The sequence below is a fragment of the Epargyreus clarus genome, unplaced genomic scaffold, assembly GCF_041222505.1.
Source record: "Epargyreus clarus isolate Ecla_fem2 unplaced genomic scaffold, WU_Ecla_fem_2.2 ptg000004l, whole genome shotgun sequence".
In the NCBI taxonomy this organism is placed as follows: Eukaryota; Metazoa; Arthropoda; class Insecta; order Lepidoptera; family Hesperiidae; genus Epargyreus; species Epargyreus clarus.
This window is the reverse complement of record NW_027332212.1, coordinates 1206832-1225845: the sequence shown is the minus strand read 5'-3', so window position 1 is coordinate 1225845 and position 19014 is coordinate 1206832. Positions and strand designations below refer to the sequence as shown.

Sequence of the window (19014 nt, the reverse complement as noted above, 5' to 3'; positions counted from 1 at the left end):
CTCAAACCTTTGGGAAATTATTCAAAGACTTCTCAGATACGCAGGTTTCATCAAGAAGTTTTCTTTCGCTGTTAAAGCAAGTGATAATTAGTTTTTATACGCACATAACTGAAAATTTAAGGGTGCCTGGGACTTAACGTCGAACCCATCGATCGCGAGGCCGAGTTTCATCCACTAGGCTGCATTCGTAAAATTTCATGTTTACGTATATTTTTTTTTCATTAAAAGTACTTACATACATATCTTCCGACTTATTTATAATATAAATATTGATTGTATGGTTTCTTACTAAACTTTGTTTAAACATAACAGGACAGGTTTATAAATTACATATTTGTACAGCTAGTGTCGATGATGTACATAAATATATCGACAAATGTTAGTTTAAAATAGTTGATATATACAGTTATGGAGTTTCTTGTAAACGTTTTTGGCAAAATAAATGTTGCTTAAACTTGATATAATAATTATATGACTAAAAACGTGGGCTGTTTTTAATCTTTATTTTTATGTCCAATTAGAAACAAAAACGACTATGGATTTTTTTTCTAACAAGACCATTTATTGGTGTCATCTTTGTCTTTGCTCACCAATGACGTCATTAGAGGATGCAAAACAAAGTTCATCTTAGAAATTGCCTCGAAATTTAAGTAATTTAACGGAATAATTAATTTTACTAATTAATTGTGGTATCATTAGTAATGTCCTTATTACAATTGTAATTCATTGGCTATAATTATATGGCTCTGTAATCTCCATATGGCTCTATATTGTCTCTACATGGTTTCAAATGGAAACCAAATAGTTTACTAATTATTGGTAGATATTAAATATCGAAAGTACCATGATATAGGCAATGCTTAGTTATCCTGTTTACAAGTGAACATAATGGTCTATTGTCTTTATATGGCTTCAGATAAGAAACCTATAGTTATACACCAATTCACCATCATTAATGTGACATTTTATTTGTGTGCGTCACTAGACGCATTTTAGACGTATTAGTGGAAGTCAAAAACAGGAGAATAGAAAAGAACATTGGGCTGTAGTCAAGAACTAAGGGGATTGAATTGGAGTTACGTGAGATCGGCTACTCATACGTTGCTAATAAGGACAAAATTAACATTTACATCATTGCTAATACAAGTAGTAAGGTCTTCTACAATTCTAGCATATTACGTCGTCTTGGAATTTTAGGTCAGAAAATAAGCGAATTATTCACGGGGTCCGAGATACAATCACTCAATCAATTAATTATCACTTGCGTACACGGTGAAGAACGTCGTATCACGCCTGAGAGTTTTAAAAAAGTTCTCAAGGGTGTGTGTAGTCTACCAATTTACACTTGTCCAACGCAATGGCAAAACCCCCTGTCACTCTGAGAAGAAACCTGTGCCCAGCAGCAGAACAGTAATGGTTTGAGGAAGAAACTCTTAACTGAAAAAGATACGTACTATTGACAAGTTAGAAAAGACACCGATCAAAAATAGTAAATAGGGCAAAGGAATTGAGCAGTATTTTAGTGATGTCGTCTATTTAAGGCTACGCCGGGTTAAGCTGAGTTTGGATATAATCGATACGGCGAAAATAGCGGACCACGTACCTTCGTCAGTACAGCCTAACCGAACTGAGATTGATACCTACTTCATTAGAATCCAAATGTGTCCATTATTAAACTAAAAAGAAATTTTAACTTTCAACCCTCTCCATTGTGACTTCAACCTTGAATGCAGTAGAATTCTTACTGGTTCGAGTTCGAAGGCGTTGAAAGTAGACCCGAAACCTATTTCTGCCTGGTAATAGCAGTGTTAGTTACTGTGCTCTGGTTCGGAAGGTATGGGAGATATATGGGGGTGTTCCAATCTAGTCCTCAGAAATAGCAACACGCGTATGGTTTATCTATTAGGACTTAGTTGAAATGCCTGGTAAAAATGTCTCTCCCTTACACCCTTCAAACGAAAATACGAAAGTTAAGACTGCTGTTCTAATTCAAAAATAGATGCGACGGTGGTATCTTCAAAATGAACTATTCTATAAACTGTGAACTTTACGTAAACCTTAACGTTGAAAAACATGCTCATTGCTAGGGCACCTACAAACACTTATTTTTTACATCTAATGATCTTACGTCCCGCTTAAATAGACAAAAGCAAAATATTCTAATGTTGTAATAATTACTTTCTAATGTAATTCCTTGCATGTAGAACGACTAGAATAATTTAGTTAATAGAATTTAAAATATACGATCGCGTGATGCTGATACATTGGGCTTCTTATTTTATACTTATTGTTTAACGTACAAGTTTTGAAAACGACTGATTTAAATAGCTATTTGGATATAAGGCAAAGATTTATTTATTTGTAACTTTATTTTTTTTATTATAAATACTTAATAAGAAATGTATTTATTTTGTAGACATTTGCAGGGGTACTTACGAGTATAAGTTGTCAGATTTTTTACAAGATTGAAGTAGTAAGTTAGATATTGATGATGACTACCTATATATGATTGGGTAGAACCCAGTCCAGTAAACTTATTACTTATGGCAATGGATATTTGTAACCAAAGCCATGTATAACAGAGGTTTCATCTGTCAATTACAGATGTGTTGTCACTCACGACGATTAAGATAGTCTTCTCGTATAAGACAGTAGTTAGAAAAAACCCTATGTATCGGATTTGGAACTTTATTGAACGCAATTTCTTATTATTTTTGACTGATATAACCTCCCCTTGTGACTTTTTGAGGGATTTGAGGAAAACACAACTAAACTACAGTCATTAAAGTAAAAAGAGATGAATAGAAATAAAGCCTTATCATATATTAAGATAACATCTCTTCTTTCCGTATTTATGACAAACAATTTCTTTTTCCTTCAATGCAGAACTTTAAATAATTATATGAAATATAATTTTAATTATGCTCTTAAAAGTTTAAATGCTCGTATATGAACATAAATATAATCACACTTAATCGTTACAAAGAACTACTCGTAGGTATGTTATAGCATTTTGCAAATGAATATAATAGTTTTAGTTATAGATAAATATTTTAGTTCGATAGATGACATTAAATGGTAAGTTTATGTAGATAATATTATACATGAAATGATAGAGATAACGCCATTATCCGTTACGCGCAAAAGTATAATGAAACAAGTTTTAATAATTAAGAATAATATCCATTTTTCATTCTTTAAAAGAGCTAATATAATTTATAACTGACATGTAGTTTAGTTATGCGATTCGATGCTTACATCATTTAAGAGATTAAATAATTAAACAAAGAGTAATTTATTTTCTAATATGGTAAACAGATAGACAATATGCAAACAAATTCATATAATTAAAGTCGATTTGCAATTTCAGATAGATCCCTCAGAATTGTTTTCTTTTCCTATGTCACCTACTTCTTGTTTTCCTATAGCCTACGTCTGTACCATTATTGCTTTTGCGAGACTGTTGCATAAAGATACAGAAGTGAGAATGTCATAAACTTCTTTTTATCCTAAAACAAATCTAGATGCCTTGTGTGAACTAAGAATCGGTACACGCAGTTACACCACAGATTTCTGGTAGAACCCTTCGTATTTCGATTGCGGCGAGAACACTGCCACTTCTATTTCCACCTTACAACCGGCATACTTATCAAAGACGTCGCAACCTAGCCTTTAGGTTTCGGGTTCTTCAGGCAACATTGGCTAACTCTAATCGAATTTGGGGAAGATTATTTTTGTCTAAACGCGCAATGGCCATTTTACATCGCGAGTTGGGGTCGTTTGCTAGTTCAAAGGCATATAAAAAGGATCCGCGTTAAGTAATTAACAATTATCAAATGATTAATATTCTTGCTTAATAGCATTATTTTTTGTACAAAATAATTTGACTAAAGTTACGAACACGTGTTTGAAACATAATCCAAGATTAATTGCACGTGATTTACGTTACACGGTGTCAAGGCTTTTAATATTAACGAAATCGAGATAAGCTGAAATGCCTACGAAAAACTGCTTTATTAAGCAACCAAATAACGCATTATTTTATTTTATAAGTTTTGAAGACGTAATATTCGATGTTAAATTGACCATTGGTTTCTGTATTATCTATAGAAATTATAAAAATAGTAAGTCATTCCGTATTTAAGTATTAAGTTTATGTCAACTTAAACTAATCTCATTACCTAATTTATGGAATTATGAGATTTATCGTCCGCTAAATTAAATATAGAAAAGTCAGTCGTAGATATCTGTTACACGATAAATGGTTACCTTACATTTTAGTATACATAATTATAGTAAGATATATAAAAGCATATATTATGAAAACAGCCACTTACTTGCCAAATAAGGGATGCCACAAGTGGAATGAGGCTGGGTCGTGCGGATGTGGCGGCATGTGCGGTGGCGGCTCACCCAGCGGCGTAGTGCTGCCCACTTCCGTCTCCTCGCGCCGCCGCCCCATCGAGGACGCCGACGTGGAGGCCCTCCGCGAAGGCACACCCGACGCACCAGCCGCTGCAGGATCCATTAGATTCTGCAGCGATTTCACACTTATCCGCGGCCGCGGCGAATCCTGAGACCCGGCGCTCCCACTCCTCGGATGTCCCTGCTCAGATTGCTTGTAAGCTTGCAGATAATTGTTATTCGGGTAAAACGGCGACGTCGGACTCTTCTGCTGCCCCGTCCGCGGCGACCGCTGACTGCCCATCATTTGCGGATTGAAATATGGTATTTGCAACCCGGGCAGAGGCATGTTCGGTCGTAGATTAGGATTCATGCCCGGATACATGCCCTGCAGGAACGGATTGTGCCCCATGGACCGTTGGTTGTTGTAATTGTGCGCGATCGGACTCGTCCGAGCCGCTTGCGTTTTGCTCTGGTGATTTTTAGTGGAATGTACGTAAGGATTTTGGACGTCCGATTGTGAAGATTTGGACATGTCCTTCATTGGCGCTTCCATCGATCCAGATTTTGGCCGTCCGGAAGATGAGGCATTCGCTCGCGCCATGGCCTCTTGCCACATGGCAAATTGCAATCGATTCTCATAATCCATTGGCGGCATCATTGGAAAACCACCCGGCCCCATAAACCGCGCAGCTGGATTGAACGCTTGAGATAAATCAGAATAATTGGGCCCGTTGTAACCAGAAGAATTTAAGGCTTTCATGAAATCCATGTTTTGTGAACAAGCATTTAAAGCTTCTAGTTGACTTAAGTACGGTAACCACATCATGTGATTGAATGCCGCGGACGTCGCCGCATCTATGTCACCTGCCAGGTTTTCTGTATTAGGTGTATTTGGCGTATTTCTCGGTTGGGGCGTTGGAGTCGTTTGATCTGGCTGTGGCTGAGGCGTCGAGGATTTCTCTCCACTCGATGTGGATTTAGGGGATTTGGGAGTCGTAGAAGTTGGCTCCTTTTTCTCCTTAAAATCTTTAGTCTCACTTTTAAACTCTTTAGACTCCCTCTTCAGTTTTTTCGTTTGTAGGTCGTTTTCTAGTATGTTTTCAAGTTGGGTTAATGATACGACCAAAATATCTGGATCTTGTAGTATGGCCGGGAATGCGAAAGCTTCAGGCAATCTTAATTCAGGCCTTTGTATTAACAGTGCCGGTATCTCGCGACCCGGGGCGGCAAGAATATGATTTAGTCTTTCTTTAGGAACTAACAATGGATCTGGAATGTTAAAGTCGGGGCTCGTCTTTAAAACTTGCAATTGTTTCAATGGACTAGTTTCATCACTGGATTTGTGTACAGGAGTGGGGGTGCTAGCTTTTTTACACTTAACCGTTTCTGATACCTGATCATCGCTGCACTTCATATTGTATACTTTGCTAATTTTAGCTAAGTCTTCGGTGGAATGCCTTTTTTGTCTTTTTTCCTGAGGCTCTCCGAATTCTTTATTTAACTTTCTCATTTCATCAGAGCAGCTAGTAATTGTAGGGCTGGCTGATTTTCTATGTTTGCCTAAGTTTAATGGTTCACATTGTTGCTTAGTTATCGTTACCTCTGACGTATACATTTTAGGAGACGGAGAAGATAAAAGTGATTCTAGGAACAAGGTGTGCTTACTTTTGGTAGGTGGCATAGTGAATATTTCTGGTGAAGAGGGTACGGCTGGGATCCCACTTGGCTGTGGTGATTGCATTGCATCCGATTCTCTCGACGGCGCTCGCGGTAGGTCCATCCTTCTCGGCGATGCGTGCGGTGTGGGCAATCTACGATGTACGCTCAAGTCCCTTGGCTGCTCGTCACTTTTATCGGATAAGTTATCTTCTATATTAGTGTTTGACGTGTCAATATCCGTAGTGACTGTAAGTGGCGTTGAGACATGTTCAACGTGTTTAACGCTTAAATCTGTCGGCGTCGTCTCCTCATTACGAGTAGACTCGCCTAATGATTCCGTAAAATCATTCGACTCTACATTTGCCGCATTGTTTTCCATATTATTTTGTTCAGATATCTCCGAATGTGCATCATCACTGCCCGTTTCCAGTCGTTGTGTGGGACATATATCTTCACAAACGTTACCATTGTTAGTATCACTAGGCATCGTCATTTCGCTTTGATCTGGTAATGATTGTGGCTGCGACTCCTCGAATGTTTTATCATTAAAAGTCTCGTGAGCTTCAGGTACTGGTTCAGTATACATAACGTCGGTTGCTTCGACGTTATTTTCTAGCCTCTTATCTGCATTTTGATCATAGTCTATATGGTTAACTTGGTTTGCTTCCTGCAACTCAGAGGCAGCTGCAAGGGTATCCATAGCACAATCCGCATGCTGGTCAGGGACGTATACTTCACCCGGAATGTAGCTTTGGTCAACCTCGCGATGCTCAGGAGGGGGGAGGTGATCTCCTATATGATGTAGATGTAGTAATCCTTGAGCAGCGGTAATACTACTACGGCCCGGCGATTCAAGAGATTCTAACCGATCTATAATATCGGCTACAGGGGCGCCACTTAGCAATATGTCTTCTTCCACTTCTTGATACTCTCCAGATCCGTGAACCAGGTTTGCTAACTTATCCAAAGTTTGACCAAGAATCTGGTTGTCTTCACAACCTTTTTCGACTAGCGACTCCAACAGCGCCTCGTCGTGTGGCCCACCGAGTTCAGGAAGGTAATGTGCTTCGCTGATAGTTTCAAACAGGTCCTTGTGTGCTACCATATCGTTAGGAAAGTCCTCGACTCCTCCTCGATCTTGAGCCGTTTTGCTCTCGAAAAACATTTCGTCCGGAGGTTTCGGCTCCCCGAGCTCGAAGGACATGACTTCGCGAGCCACTTCCTCAGAGGGAAGGAAGGAGTAGGGGGCGGAGCCCTCGAGCTCGAGGAGCCGCTCGTCGCGCTGCTGATTGAATTCGAGCTCCGCCACGGCTAGCAGGTTGTCCAGCGGCGTGGGCTCGGGCGGCGCCCTCGGCACCGCAATGGTGTGCGAGGGGATGTGCGACTCCAGGTCGGGCTGTAGCCAGGCCGCGGGGGCCGGCAGCGGGGCGGACGGGGAGCGCGCGCGTCGGGGGCGGCCGCAGCGGCGACGCCGGCGCCGACGGTGGCGGCGCTCGCGCGGGGCGGGCGGCGAAACGCGGATCGAGTCGTAGATTTCGGTGCACGGGATAACGCGCCAGCCGGTCGCCGTGCGAGCGATGCGGATGCGGTTGCGCGGGTCGTACTCCTCACAGATCACCTCCTGCACGGTGCCGTCGAGTTGGCGCGCCCAGAGGAAGACGGGGCGCAGGCGCGGGGTCGCCGCTGGCGGGGCGGTCGCGAGGCGCGGGGCCTGGCTGCGCGCGCGGCGCTGCGAGCGGGTTCGGGGGACGCGGGAACAGGGCGCGCTGCGGCTGCGCGCGGCATCGAGGCGGGCGGCGCGAGGCTCGCCGCCGCCGCCGGGCGCTCGCGGAGACACTCCGGCCGCCGCAAGACGACTCTCAGGCGACGACCGCGCGGACGCGGCCCCGAGGCGGACTGGCGGCCGGCGGCTCGCCCCGCCCCGCGCCGCCGCGCCCCGCCCAGCATCGATCCGCGCCGCCTGCACGCCCTGCACCCGCACGTAAACACGCCGCGCGGCCGGAGCCCGCGCCCCCGCCGCCCGCGGGCCCCGCGCCCGCTCTACGTGCCCTCGTTAATCTTAAATCCATATCTGTGCGCTGTGGCGCCGGGCTCGCCCGCCCCCGGCCGGACTCGCGAGCCGGTCTCTCCGCTTCCGACGATTTACGCTGCACTCGCCTAAATTACTCCTTCGCCCACGCAGCCGACTTCGTCGCTTGAACGATTTAACCCTATTACCTAAACGGAAAGCGATTCGCACGAATGGTACGATGCACGACATAAACATTGCAAAGGTCATTCTAGGTCGTTGATATCGCGTTGCTCTCGGTGAAACTGCGAAGCGCCACAGACGTTTATAAGCGCTTAGGTACGTCTCGCATAGTATGATAGTAGGCATCCCGGTATCGTAACCGCAAGTTAAAGCGTAATCGGTTTCTATACCGTACGAGGAGTAGGGGAGACGGGCCTCGGTTGCGTTTTGTGGTCGGCAAACGTTTTACGATAATAAACAATATCCTCATCTGAGGTATTTCATTCAGAGTTTTAAAATTATAATATCCAAGGAAGGGAATTTTATGAAGCTATTGTATAGCCAATTTGACTTTAATTTTATGTACATCGAAGGCAAAGCTGAATCAACTGAGTTACTCCATGTTTTATGTTCGGGTTCTATTTTTTTTCTTCTAAGCTTCGACAGAAAATAAATTAAATAAGACTTTAATTCATAAAATAAAGAATCAATTGGAATTGAATAAAACATTCGTATTAGTAGAGTAGATTGCACAAATACTATGCAACATAACTTCTACAAACATCCAAAAGATGGCGACTCCGAACTATAATTTCCAGAATTGCCTGCAGATGGAGGTGTCAGTACTTGGGATATTACGATGCTTGCAATAGATGTCGTGGTTTTAATAGTAAATAACAAGTATTTTAGATTGTTCTCCTTTCTTAAATAATGAGGATAAAATTCAGAATAATCTAAATACTCTTACAAATACTAATCTTGACTTTTTTCTATCACTTGATTATATTTTTCCTAATTTCATTGCATCTTTATAATACGGTTCATAACGATTCTTCCTGATGCCTAAGTCACCATTCCTCCATCGCACCATTCGCCGAAGGATGAAGTTCCATCCACATCAGCTGGACTCGTGGGGCTCTTCAAAAAAGGTGCAAAAATAGCTCAAAGCCGGCGAGGCATTGGCGACTCCTCTAGAGTTGCAAATGTCCATAGGCGACGTTGACTACTTTCCATCAAGTAGAACATCTGCTTAATCGTTAAGTTAAACAATAAAAAAAAACAAACGCAATAAAAATAAATTATATAGGCATTTTAATTTTAATTTTGCTATATAGCTGTGAGAACGTTGAGACAAGAGCAAATAAAACATATTTGGAACAATAATCCTTTATTCTTTAAATATACACAGAGAGTGCACAGACTATATTTATTAATTATATCCAGAACAATAATATAAGCAATAAAAATATTTAAAAAAATCCTACAATAGACATTATTAATATATTATATCTAAAAATAGTTAAATGCGATTAGTTTAAAAAGTAAATGTCATAAGGTTTTAAGTAGTTACTTAATTGTGACTGGTAAAATTAAAATATTAGGAAATATAGTCAATTAGTCATATTTAAGCTTCAGAAGTACCTTTCATTGCCGAATTAGAGAAACGTGAAACAACGCAGAATAATACTACTCAGTATCCCTGTTCTTATCATCTACATACAGGGTCCATGTAGATAGCTCACAGTTATGTGTACGGTGCAGGTTTACGTTATTCAAAAACATTTCAATTAGTATAGAAGAAAAATCGATCTTCTCATTTTATTATCGACTAGGAAGGATAAGTCGTTCTTATATTTAAACGTGCACATAAACTTATTGAATTCAGAAACTATCTTTATTATGTTTATAATGAATGTAGGAATTTACTTGCGGAAATCCTTAGTCGGTGGAAACGGAACGGAAATGTAAAAGCGTTTCATGCTATAATTTGTCATGAGTTGGAAAATCAATTTCTAAACTTAAACACTATTGAGGTAGAATTGATAAACGGAGATATCCACTCATTTACAGCTTTAGCAGACGTACTTTCAGCATCCTATGCGTTTTGGAAAAGCATCGATTCTTTATTTAGTTTTGGTTTGCTAAGTACTATCGGTTGTGCTCTTAAAAACGCACTTTTAGAAAGAGTTTAAGTGTTTTTTTTTACAAATATACGCATTAACGGACTATTCTTCGTCGTAAAATGAAAGTAACACTTCATTTGTGAATCCATATTTTTTACACCCTATTTCTCAGCAAGATATTGAATGTGTTGACATATCTACAAGACATTGATCGTGTCGTGTTAAATTAAACCATATTTTTGTACACAATATTTTGACAGACACGGCTCGCACCTATTGTCATCGGTTCCTGATAATTGTTTAAAATTTTAAATTAATCGGACCGTTCAAAGTGGGTAAAAATCGAGTTCAAAGATTCCGTTACATAGTTACATACATACATACAACCCAAGGTAATAAAAGCGTGGTAAAAATACTTTTAGTAGTGGCAAATATATATAATTAGCTACTTCAAGCTTTATATAATTCATTTCTATTTATAGATTAATAATGCACGTAAGTAACATCATCATCATCATAAGAATAAATTAAGAACATTCATATAAGTACCCATATACAATAACAAAATTCTTATAGACATTTTCTAAATGCAAAGTTCGGTGGTACTATTTCGAATCGGTGGCAAGTGTTAAACCACACTATAAGTAGCGATCACAAGTTGTTACATAACACGCTTCGAAAGTAATTCAATAGATATATGAGATAAAACATTTAAATATAACTTTATAAAGAATATATATACTTTTAACTAACCTAATTAATTTGATTTGATTTGATTTAAGAATTAAAAATTATACAAGCCCATAATATCATACAAGTCCCATACAATCTCACATACAATTCCTTAGCATTTTAGTTTATTTTTTCAACATTCCCCTTATTTAATATCAGTACTTTGAATGTACCCCATCAGTCCAAAGTGTGGTCCGCTTTATACAGTTCATACACCTTTCCCACTGCTGGGCATGGGTCTCCCTTCGAAATAGTGCGGTCCCTTCGCAACCTTTTTGCCCAGAAGGACCACACAGCGGCTAAATAAGTGAACAGTGGGCCGCTTGGACTAAAATGTGTAGGTTGTCGACCACTGGCTTAGCCCATAATCTATCTCTGGTCACATTAGATCAATACTATTCAAGTGACCTCACATTTTACATCATAGGTCCAACAATAAGTCTATCTCATTGACTAAGTGCGGTTTGGTAGACTTCACACGCCTTTACGAATTTTACAAAAAAAATATCCTCTTAATATTTTTCTTCACAATACAAGCTACTGACAATTAATATCTACTACAACTCATACAACATAATACAACAAATAATCACTGTAAGACTTACTACAGAGAGTACACTTATATTTAAAACAACCATTTAACTACTCACTATGGAATGATATTTTATTATTTACTTTAATAAAACAACTACTAATATATTTGAATATGAATTCAATAAATTTTTTAATTATTTTTGTGACTTATCACTATTTTTCTTTGGTTTTGTAATGCGGTATTATTTTAATTTATAAATATCGGAAGCCGTTTACATGTAGGGAGATAGCACACATACTACAAAACAACACAAAAATACAGTACTCGTCATGAAGACAGTTATGATCGAGTTCACTTTTAAATGTTTTGTGTCGATATAGACTTTAATATATTACGAACTTATAGAATACTAGCTGACCCGGCAAATGTTGTGTTGCCATATAAATAAAAAAATATTAAGGGTGAACAATCCTTATCACTTAGGGGTATGTAAAATAGACAGTAGCCGATTCTCAGACCTACTGAATATGCATATAAAATTTGGTGAAAATCGGTAAAGCCGTTTCGGAGGAGTACGGTAACTAACATTGTAACATTTATGACATGAGAATTTTATATATAAGATAATATTGAGTAATATGGATTTAAAAAAGTTATAATGTGTAAATAATTTGTTAAAAAATAGAACCAAAAATTATAATTTAAATGAGTATTTTCTAATTAACTTTGATACACTAGTTGTTAAGTCTAAAAATATTCTTAAGAAAATTATTGTAACACTGTACTGTATTTCACCAATAAATGTGTTGTTTTCAAAATAAAACTTTAAACAGGTGGCGCTAGTGGACTGACAAATGTTTAGACACGAAAACTTGAGCTGAAATTATCATTAAAAGTAAACTCGACATGAATAATTACTTCGTCACAATATCGACACACACAAATATAAGTAATGTAGTATGTACGCCATTCACTGTATCGTGATATGATTTAGAACCTCCACCTCTGTCGGTAGGCTACTTTGTGTTCATGGATGGCTTTGATTAGCCACATGGATGCAATCAACACTGCCACTAAAGTCAGCCCAGCTGTTATGTAGTAGTGTTCGAGGTTTCCCACAGGCACGGGCCAATCCAGCGGTTTGTTTAGCTGAAAAATGCAAAGGAACAATTCTGAGAACAATGAACAATGCTTTGTTTTTATAACGAAGTAGGAAACTTGCATGCGGTCCACGTGAGGGTAAGTTACTACTGCCACCCATGGAAATGTGTAATCAATCCGTGATAAGATAATAAGGTTAACCTAACTATTGATCTACCTGACATCAATTACAAATGCTTTTGCTAGACATGGAGACTAATTTGGAACACCTCCAAAAAGTATGTGTCCCTTACCACACACTTCAAATCAGAAACAAAATGAACTCGTTCAAATCCCAGCTAGAGTATTTTTTTATATTTCTCTTGACATTTTTCATTTTTCCTTATAGTTTCAGACATGACCCTTTTTTTTTTTTTTCGTGGGGAAACCCTTCATGGGTTCCTCTCAGCTGCGGGGGCAGTGGAGAGAATATGCCGGACTCTTACCGGCTAAAACCCCACGGTGTTCCTCTGAACGCTCTTTGTCGGGACCACGGGTACGCTAATAGCACTCGTCCGCGGAAAGCCCACTTGATAAATTCACCCGATATAACTTTAAGATACTTTATTTAACTTTATTTTAAGTTTACTTTATTACTACTTTACTTTTTTTTCTACTTAATTTAATTTAATTTAACTATTAATTTCATCCACGTTTGCCTGTCTCCTTGAACATTGTGCAGACGATACGGAGCGAGCAAGACTTTTGGCTGTTTCCGGAGAAGACTCAGGCCACTGGTTGCACGCACTTCCCTCCCGAAATCTTGGCACCATTCTGGATGATTCGACACTGAGAATTTCAGTGGGTCTCCGGCTTGGTGCCAAGATTTGCGAACCTCATCATTGCCCATGTGGCCGAAGCGTGGATAAGAAAGGCCGACATGGTCTGTCCTGCTCCAGGAGCGCTGGCCGTTTATATAGACATGGCACATTAAACGACTTAATCCGCAGAGCTCTTGTCACCGTCTCTGTTCCAGCCTCATTAGAACCGAGTGGTTTGTGCAGAGACGACGGCAAGAGACCTGATGGTGCGACTCTTGTGCCGTGGAAATTGGGTCGCGCCCTGGTGTGGGATGTTACATGCGTGGACACTCTAGCCCCAACCTACATACATGACACCTGCAGTAGTGTTGGGGCAGCAGCCGACCGCGCTCAGTTTCTCAAGCGCCGCAAATATGCTACTATTATACAAGATTATGAGTTTGCGGCGCTTGCAATTGAGACGTTGGGTCCGTGGTCGGCTGACATGAAACTTTTCATGAAAGAGTTGTCCCATCGGCTTATCCTCGCTTCGGGTGACCAGAGGGCTGGCAGCTATTTTGCCCAAAAAATTAGCCTCGCCATACAGCGAGGCAACGCTGCCAGCGTTCTGGGCACTATGCCACAAGTTGGAGTTTTGGACGATATCTTTATCTTATAAGTTTAATTTATTTTTTAATATTAGTTAATTTGTAATTTAATTAGTATCATATGTTTATTATTATTTTATTACATATAATACTTGACATATAAATTAATAAAGCACATTTAACTAATATTATGAATCTGATAGTAACTCTGTCTGTCTGTCTGTCTGTTTGTCTCTTCTTCACGCCTAAGCCACTGAACCGATTTTAATGAATTTTGTACAAAGTCTAGTCTGCTCCGAGAAAGGACATAGGATGGTTTTTATACCGGAAATCCCACGGGAACTAGGAATGGTGATCTATGATCGATTAATCGGAGAATCGATCTTTTGGACCAAAAAGTCGATTATTTTAATCGAAAGTAGTAAGGATTGAATCGTAAACTATGCATTTCGAGCCCACGAAGGTTTCAGAGCTGGTACGACAAATTTTCGCCAGATGGCGCCACTGTCATTCCAATGAGGATACGAATTTTCAGTTTTATGTATATTAGTATGTCATATTATTTTCTTTTAAAGGCGGGCAAAGTCGCGGGCAGAAACTAGTTATTTATATTATACAAACCATTTTGGGGATAATTTCTTTCCAGAGACATCTATCAGGGTCCTTTTCACATAGATATGTTTTGGTTTTCATTGGCATGTCACATTCTTCCATCCTGTGGTCTGGACAACGTATGAACACACTCGGGGCTCCTAATTCATTGTGAGCAAAGCTGAAATACCGATAAAATGAGAGTTATAAAAAGGTGTGCGTTTAGATACAAGTGTGGTTCAAACAGTAAAAGATATAGGTCTAACTTTAACTGAGAGAAGTTTCTAGTTTTCTCCACCATACTGCCCCAAGTAGGGATGCGAGAACGAGTGTTAAATTATTACAAAAATCGATTATTTTTCCCTAGCTCCATGGCATATTGGTAAAGGGGAGAAAATGGCTAGTGGCGAACATTGTTTAAACAAGTTTTCAAATGGGCTACAATCCCTTCACTGACTAATATTGTGGTATGAATTTACCAAATTTTGTTAACTGATGGTATTCTGGAGTAATTTTGCTAAAATAATATTCAAGCATCTGAAAAATCTAGTGACACTTACCCACCACCCTTAACAGCACGATGGTACCTCGCATGCACTGGAAGCCATGTTTCCACCTTGCTGTAGGACACCTGCGTGAAGATGTATGCGTTGAAGGGTTGAGCGTACTCCGCTGGCACTTCTATGTTGACTCCATTGTTAGGGAATGCTGTGAGCTGGAAAATGTAGAACAGTAAAACTTATCATTTTTTTAATTTATGATTTTACTTATCCAAAGTAATCCAATTTATCTTTTAGGGGTAGCAATGCCTATGGTAGATGACAGAGAGGAATCTAATCTTATCTGGGGGTTGCAGATATCCATGGCTGTCAGTAGCCATTTACCATCACCACTAACAAGAGGTAGAGAGTGGAAGTAAATTGTTACCCTATATAGAAAGGAGTTCTATCTAAAGCCGATCACTTATGGGTTCCCTGTGAACTAAGATCATCCTCTCATGTACAAGTTATTTGCATGCCCTTTTGCAACTAACATTAACTAAAAAAATCCAATTCTAATTCAAATTCAAATCTCTTTTTCAACATCAACAAACTATCAGCGTTTCGGAAGGTGTGTTGTTATGGAGAAGAAGCGGCAAAAGAAACTTCATGTATGACACACACCTTTTCAGCTCTTCGGAGATCGCTCAGCTCATCTGGGTTAACAAACAGTCCAGCAGGGAGTCTTTGTTGTATACCGAGGACACAGGCATCATATAAATAGTACTGTGTACCCGAATTGTCATCTGAGTGGTTTTCAAAGACTAATTTGTATGTGAGGTTTCTGGAAAAAAGTAATATGGATTTCTTTCAAACTAAAGCAAGACTCACATGGCATTATAATTCACGTTTTTTGTCATATTTTATTTCGTATGCAAAATCAGGGGGATATTTGTGTAGCTGTTTTTCATTTGTGTAAAATAAATGATTAGTTGCAGTTTTCATATACCAACCACTCTGATTACACCGTATCACAGTCTGTGGGCTTAAGTTCCTTGGTGCTGTGTGCCATGAACGCGCGTAAACACAAGTACATAAATACCCGGAAGATAAATCTAAATAACATATTTCAATGTCCGATAGTAGCCATTATGTACCCATCGCAAAAATCTAAGAATATTTCTATGTATCCCGAGTATTGTATTGTATGAGTATTGTCGAGTATAAATTCGTATAATTAACTTACCGATGGAATCCGTTATTATACAGATGTTGACGCACAGTCATCGTAAAATTGCAAAAATTATGACTGTCCGCCGAATTTGGCAAACTTAAAATCAACAGTGATAATAAATATGTGTATTTATTTTGCATTTTTACTGCGCACTGTAACAATACTTAGCACGAAATAATGCGTTGCTGTCACTTGCAACACTTAATAAAAACTAATTTGATAATTTAAAATGAATTTCCATTTAATGTCTTCTTTTTCAAATTCAAAATAAAAGTATTTTCACATTTTTCACTTTTCCAATAAATCCCGATTGGATATGGAATGTCAAAGTCAAATGTCAAATAGGGATGTGTCCTAATAGACAAGTATTCGCAGATACAAATATAACTTAGCTCGGTTATCGAATGAACTTAAATGAATTAAAATCGGATCCATCCTGGATGGATGGATCCAATTTTAATCCGATATTACCGGACAAGTTAGAGTATCCATATATCCGATATTACAAGTAAACTACTTTTGATTACTGCTACGACTACGCGCTTAGAGTTCCGAATTTGGGGTTTAACGGTAAATGATGGATAAATATTTTTTTTTTTACAATTTAGGATAATATTGCCTGCATTGTTTTTTTAACAAGGTAGGATTTCAAAGTCTTTAAATTTCAAGGTCTTTAATTTGTATAATAAATGAGTAAATCAAAGATGTTCTGTATGTTTATTTTCCATGTCGTTGAGTATCGTATTTTGAAGTGGTCATACAGCTGAAATTCAACTCTGACGGAACTTAGGACGGATCTGCATTTGTAATTTCAAAGCCCTAAGATAAAATAGTCAAGTGTCAATTCGACGTTAAATATAAATGTTATTTTTTACGTTCATAATAATTATTGAAAGGCAAAGACAAACAATTTCATCCATTATTGGTTTATTAAATAAATAATATCTAATAAGTTATATGCATGTGCATGTGCATGTTTTTTTTATTACCTAGTGCAATTTTTCTATATTAATATTAGGAATCCATATATCTAGTATTATTAGGAATAGTCAAGAACAATGATTGAAATTAATTTTGTCGAAAAATATGCAAAAATGGCATAGAATACTAATCTATGAAAAAATGATATACGGATTTTATGCATAGGTCAATTCAGAAATATTTAACTGATCATAACTTAAATGTTGTTAACATTCACCATTCACCTATCTTAATAATATTATAATAGATTTTAATGCGTTTCGTTCGAGTGTTTCAAATGATAGTGTTTGATGTAGAAGTCGATAAGTACCTAACGAAGTAGATAATCAATGCAATATTGTAAAATTATTTACCTAAAATTATTGTTTGTTACAGTGAATGCAAATGTTAATGCGATTTTGGAGTTTTTTGGAGCTGTTTCCATCTTAAACTACTTTTTTCGCATTTTCGCATCATTTGAAACAGAAAAAACACTATGTAATATTTTTATAGTAGTGTTTGTGCACAATAGCTCTAGGAACTATCTATAAAGTGGTTTTTTAGCCTTTCCCATGATCATCCCATGGTGTAAATAGCGATGAAACCTGATAACCTTCAATACTAACTTTATGTGCATATACGAGTAGTTATCAACACAAAACACGCTCTGCGACGTCATTCAAAGAACGCGAAAAATGGCGGCGTTCAAACGTATCAAATTTTATCGATACTTTCAATAATTTAAAAAAATATATTTTAAACACCTAATAAATTGTTTATATTTTTTAACCGACTTCAAAAAGGAGGTGTTATCAATTCGGCCGGTATCTTTTTTTTTTCTATGTATGTACACGAATTACTCAGCCGTTAGTGGACCGATTTCAATATTTTTTTTATTAAACATATTAGACACGCTGTTTACATCCACCGAAATATATTGAGCGCCGACTTCAGAAATATGTAGTAAACATACATTTATTTTAATTATTTTTTACTTTGTAGTGACATAGAAGTCGGTTGTATTTTTTTGTTAAATTTTTTTACTATTTTAAAACGAAGTGATAAGTGATTAAAAATAATAAAATAAAAATGTGCATGTTTCCTATTATAAATAGTAACCGTACTTGAATGTATAAAACATTTAATCTCAGCACTGGCGGAAAAATAATTATCATTTGCATAAACGATGAAGGAAAACATCGTGAGGATACCTGCTTACTTGAGAAAAAAGTTATCTTAAAAACAGTTTTTAAAAGTATGTGAAGTCTGCCAATCACAACAATCATTCTTAGAGGAAACATGTATATAATAATACTCTATGGAGGAAACCTGTCCTCAGCAGTGGGACAATAATGGGTTGATGATGACTCGCGGACTAAGGCGCGGCCCACGCTGGGCTTCTGGTATTTGGGGCCCTAAAACAAAGAGTAATATTGTACAATTAGATCAACTTCTAGGCTAGGGCCTTATTTAACTTTCTGCCCCTGGCCGACAAGCTTAGTCCGCCACTACGTCTCAATAAAATGCCAAAATATTTTTGGTATGTTCAGTGCGGCTATAATTCTACGATCGTCCTTTGACCACAAAGAGCTTCCTGTATATTGCGTGAAACCATGTATTTGGCACATTAGTAAATAATGACTAGACACTATTTTATTACTCATTGTTTAAGAAGAGACGTTTGGGTAGGATGACGCATATTATGTAAATACTAATATTACGGAAAAAAACTACATTGGATGACATTTTTACAAAATTATAACTACTAAACTAAACCTGCGATCGTAAAATCAAT

General features: G+C 38.2%; 2 protein-coding genes across 3 annotated transcripts in view; both read right to left on the bottom strand.

Annotated features, from left to right (window-relative positions):
• LOC140757246 (uncharacterized) overlaps nt 1–7929 on the bottom strand; it is a 117734-nt gene extending 109805 nt beyond the window's left edge. For both annotated transcript variants that reach the window (XM_073092848.1, XM_073092849.1), the window contains exon 1: nt 4338–7929. In XM_073092848.1, coding sequence (XP_072948949.1) covers nt 4338–7270 — 2933 coding nt within the window. In that variant the 5' untranslated portion in view covers nt 7271–7929. The remainder of the gene's footprint in view (nt 1–4337) is intronic.
• Nucleotides 7930–9714: 1785 nt separating this feature from the next.
• PIG-X (Phosphatidylinositol glycan anchor biosynthesis class X) lies at nt 9715–16589 on the bottom strand. Its single transcript, XM_073092853.1, has 5 exons — nt 16272–16589; nt 15710–15869; nt 15107–15261; nt 14577–14727; nt 9715–12616 (listed from the first exon to the last, which is right to left on the bottom strand). Exons 1-5 carry the CDS (start codon nt 16397–16399, stop codon nt 12458–12460), a joined length of 753 nt encoding a protein of 250 aa, XP_072948954.1. The 5' UTR covers nt 16400–16589; the 3' UTR covers nt 9715–12457.
• Between the last annotated feature and the right edge of the window lie 2425 nt (nt 16590–19014).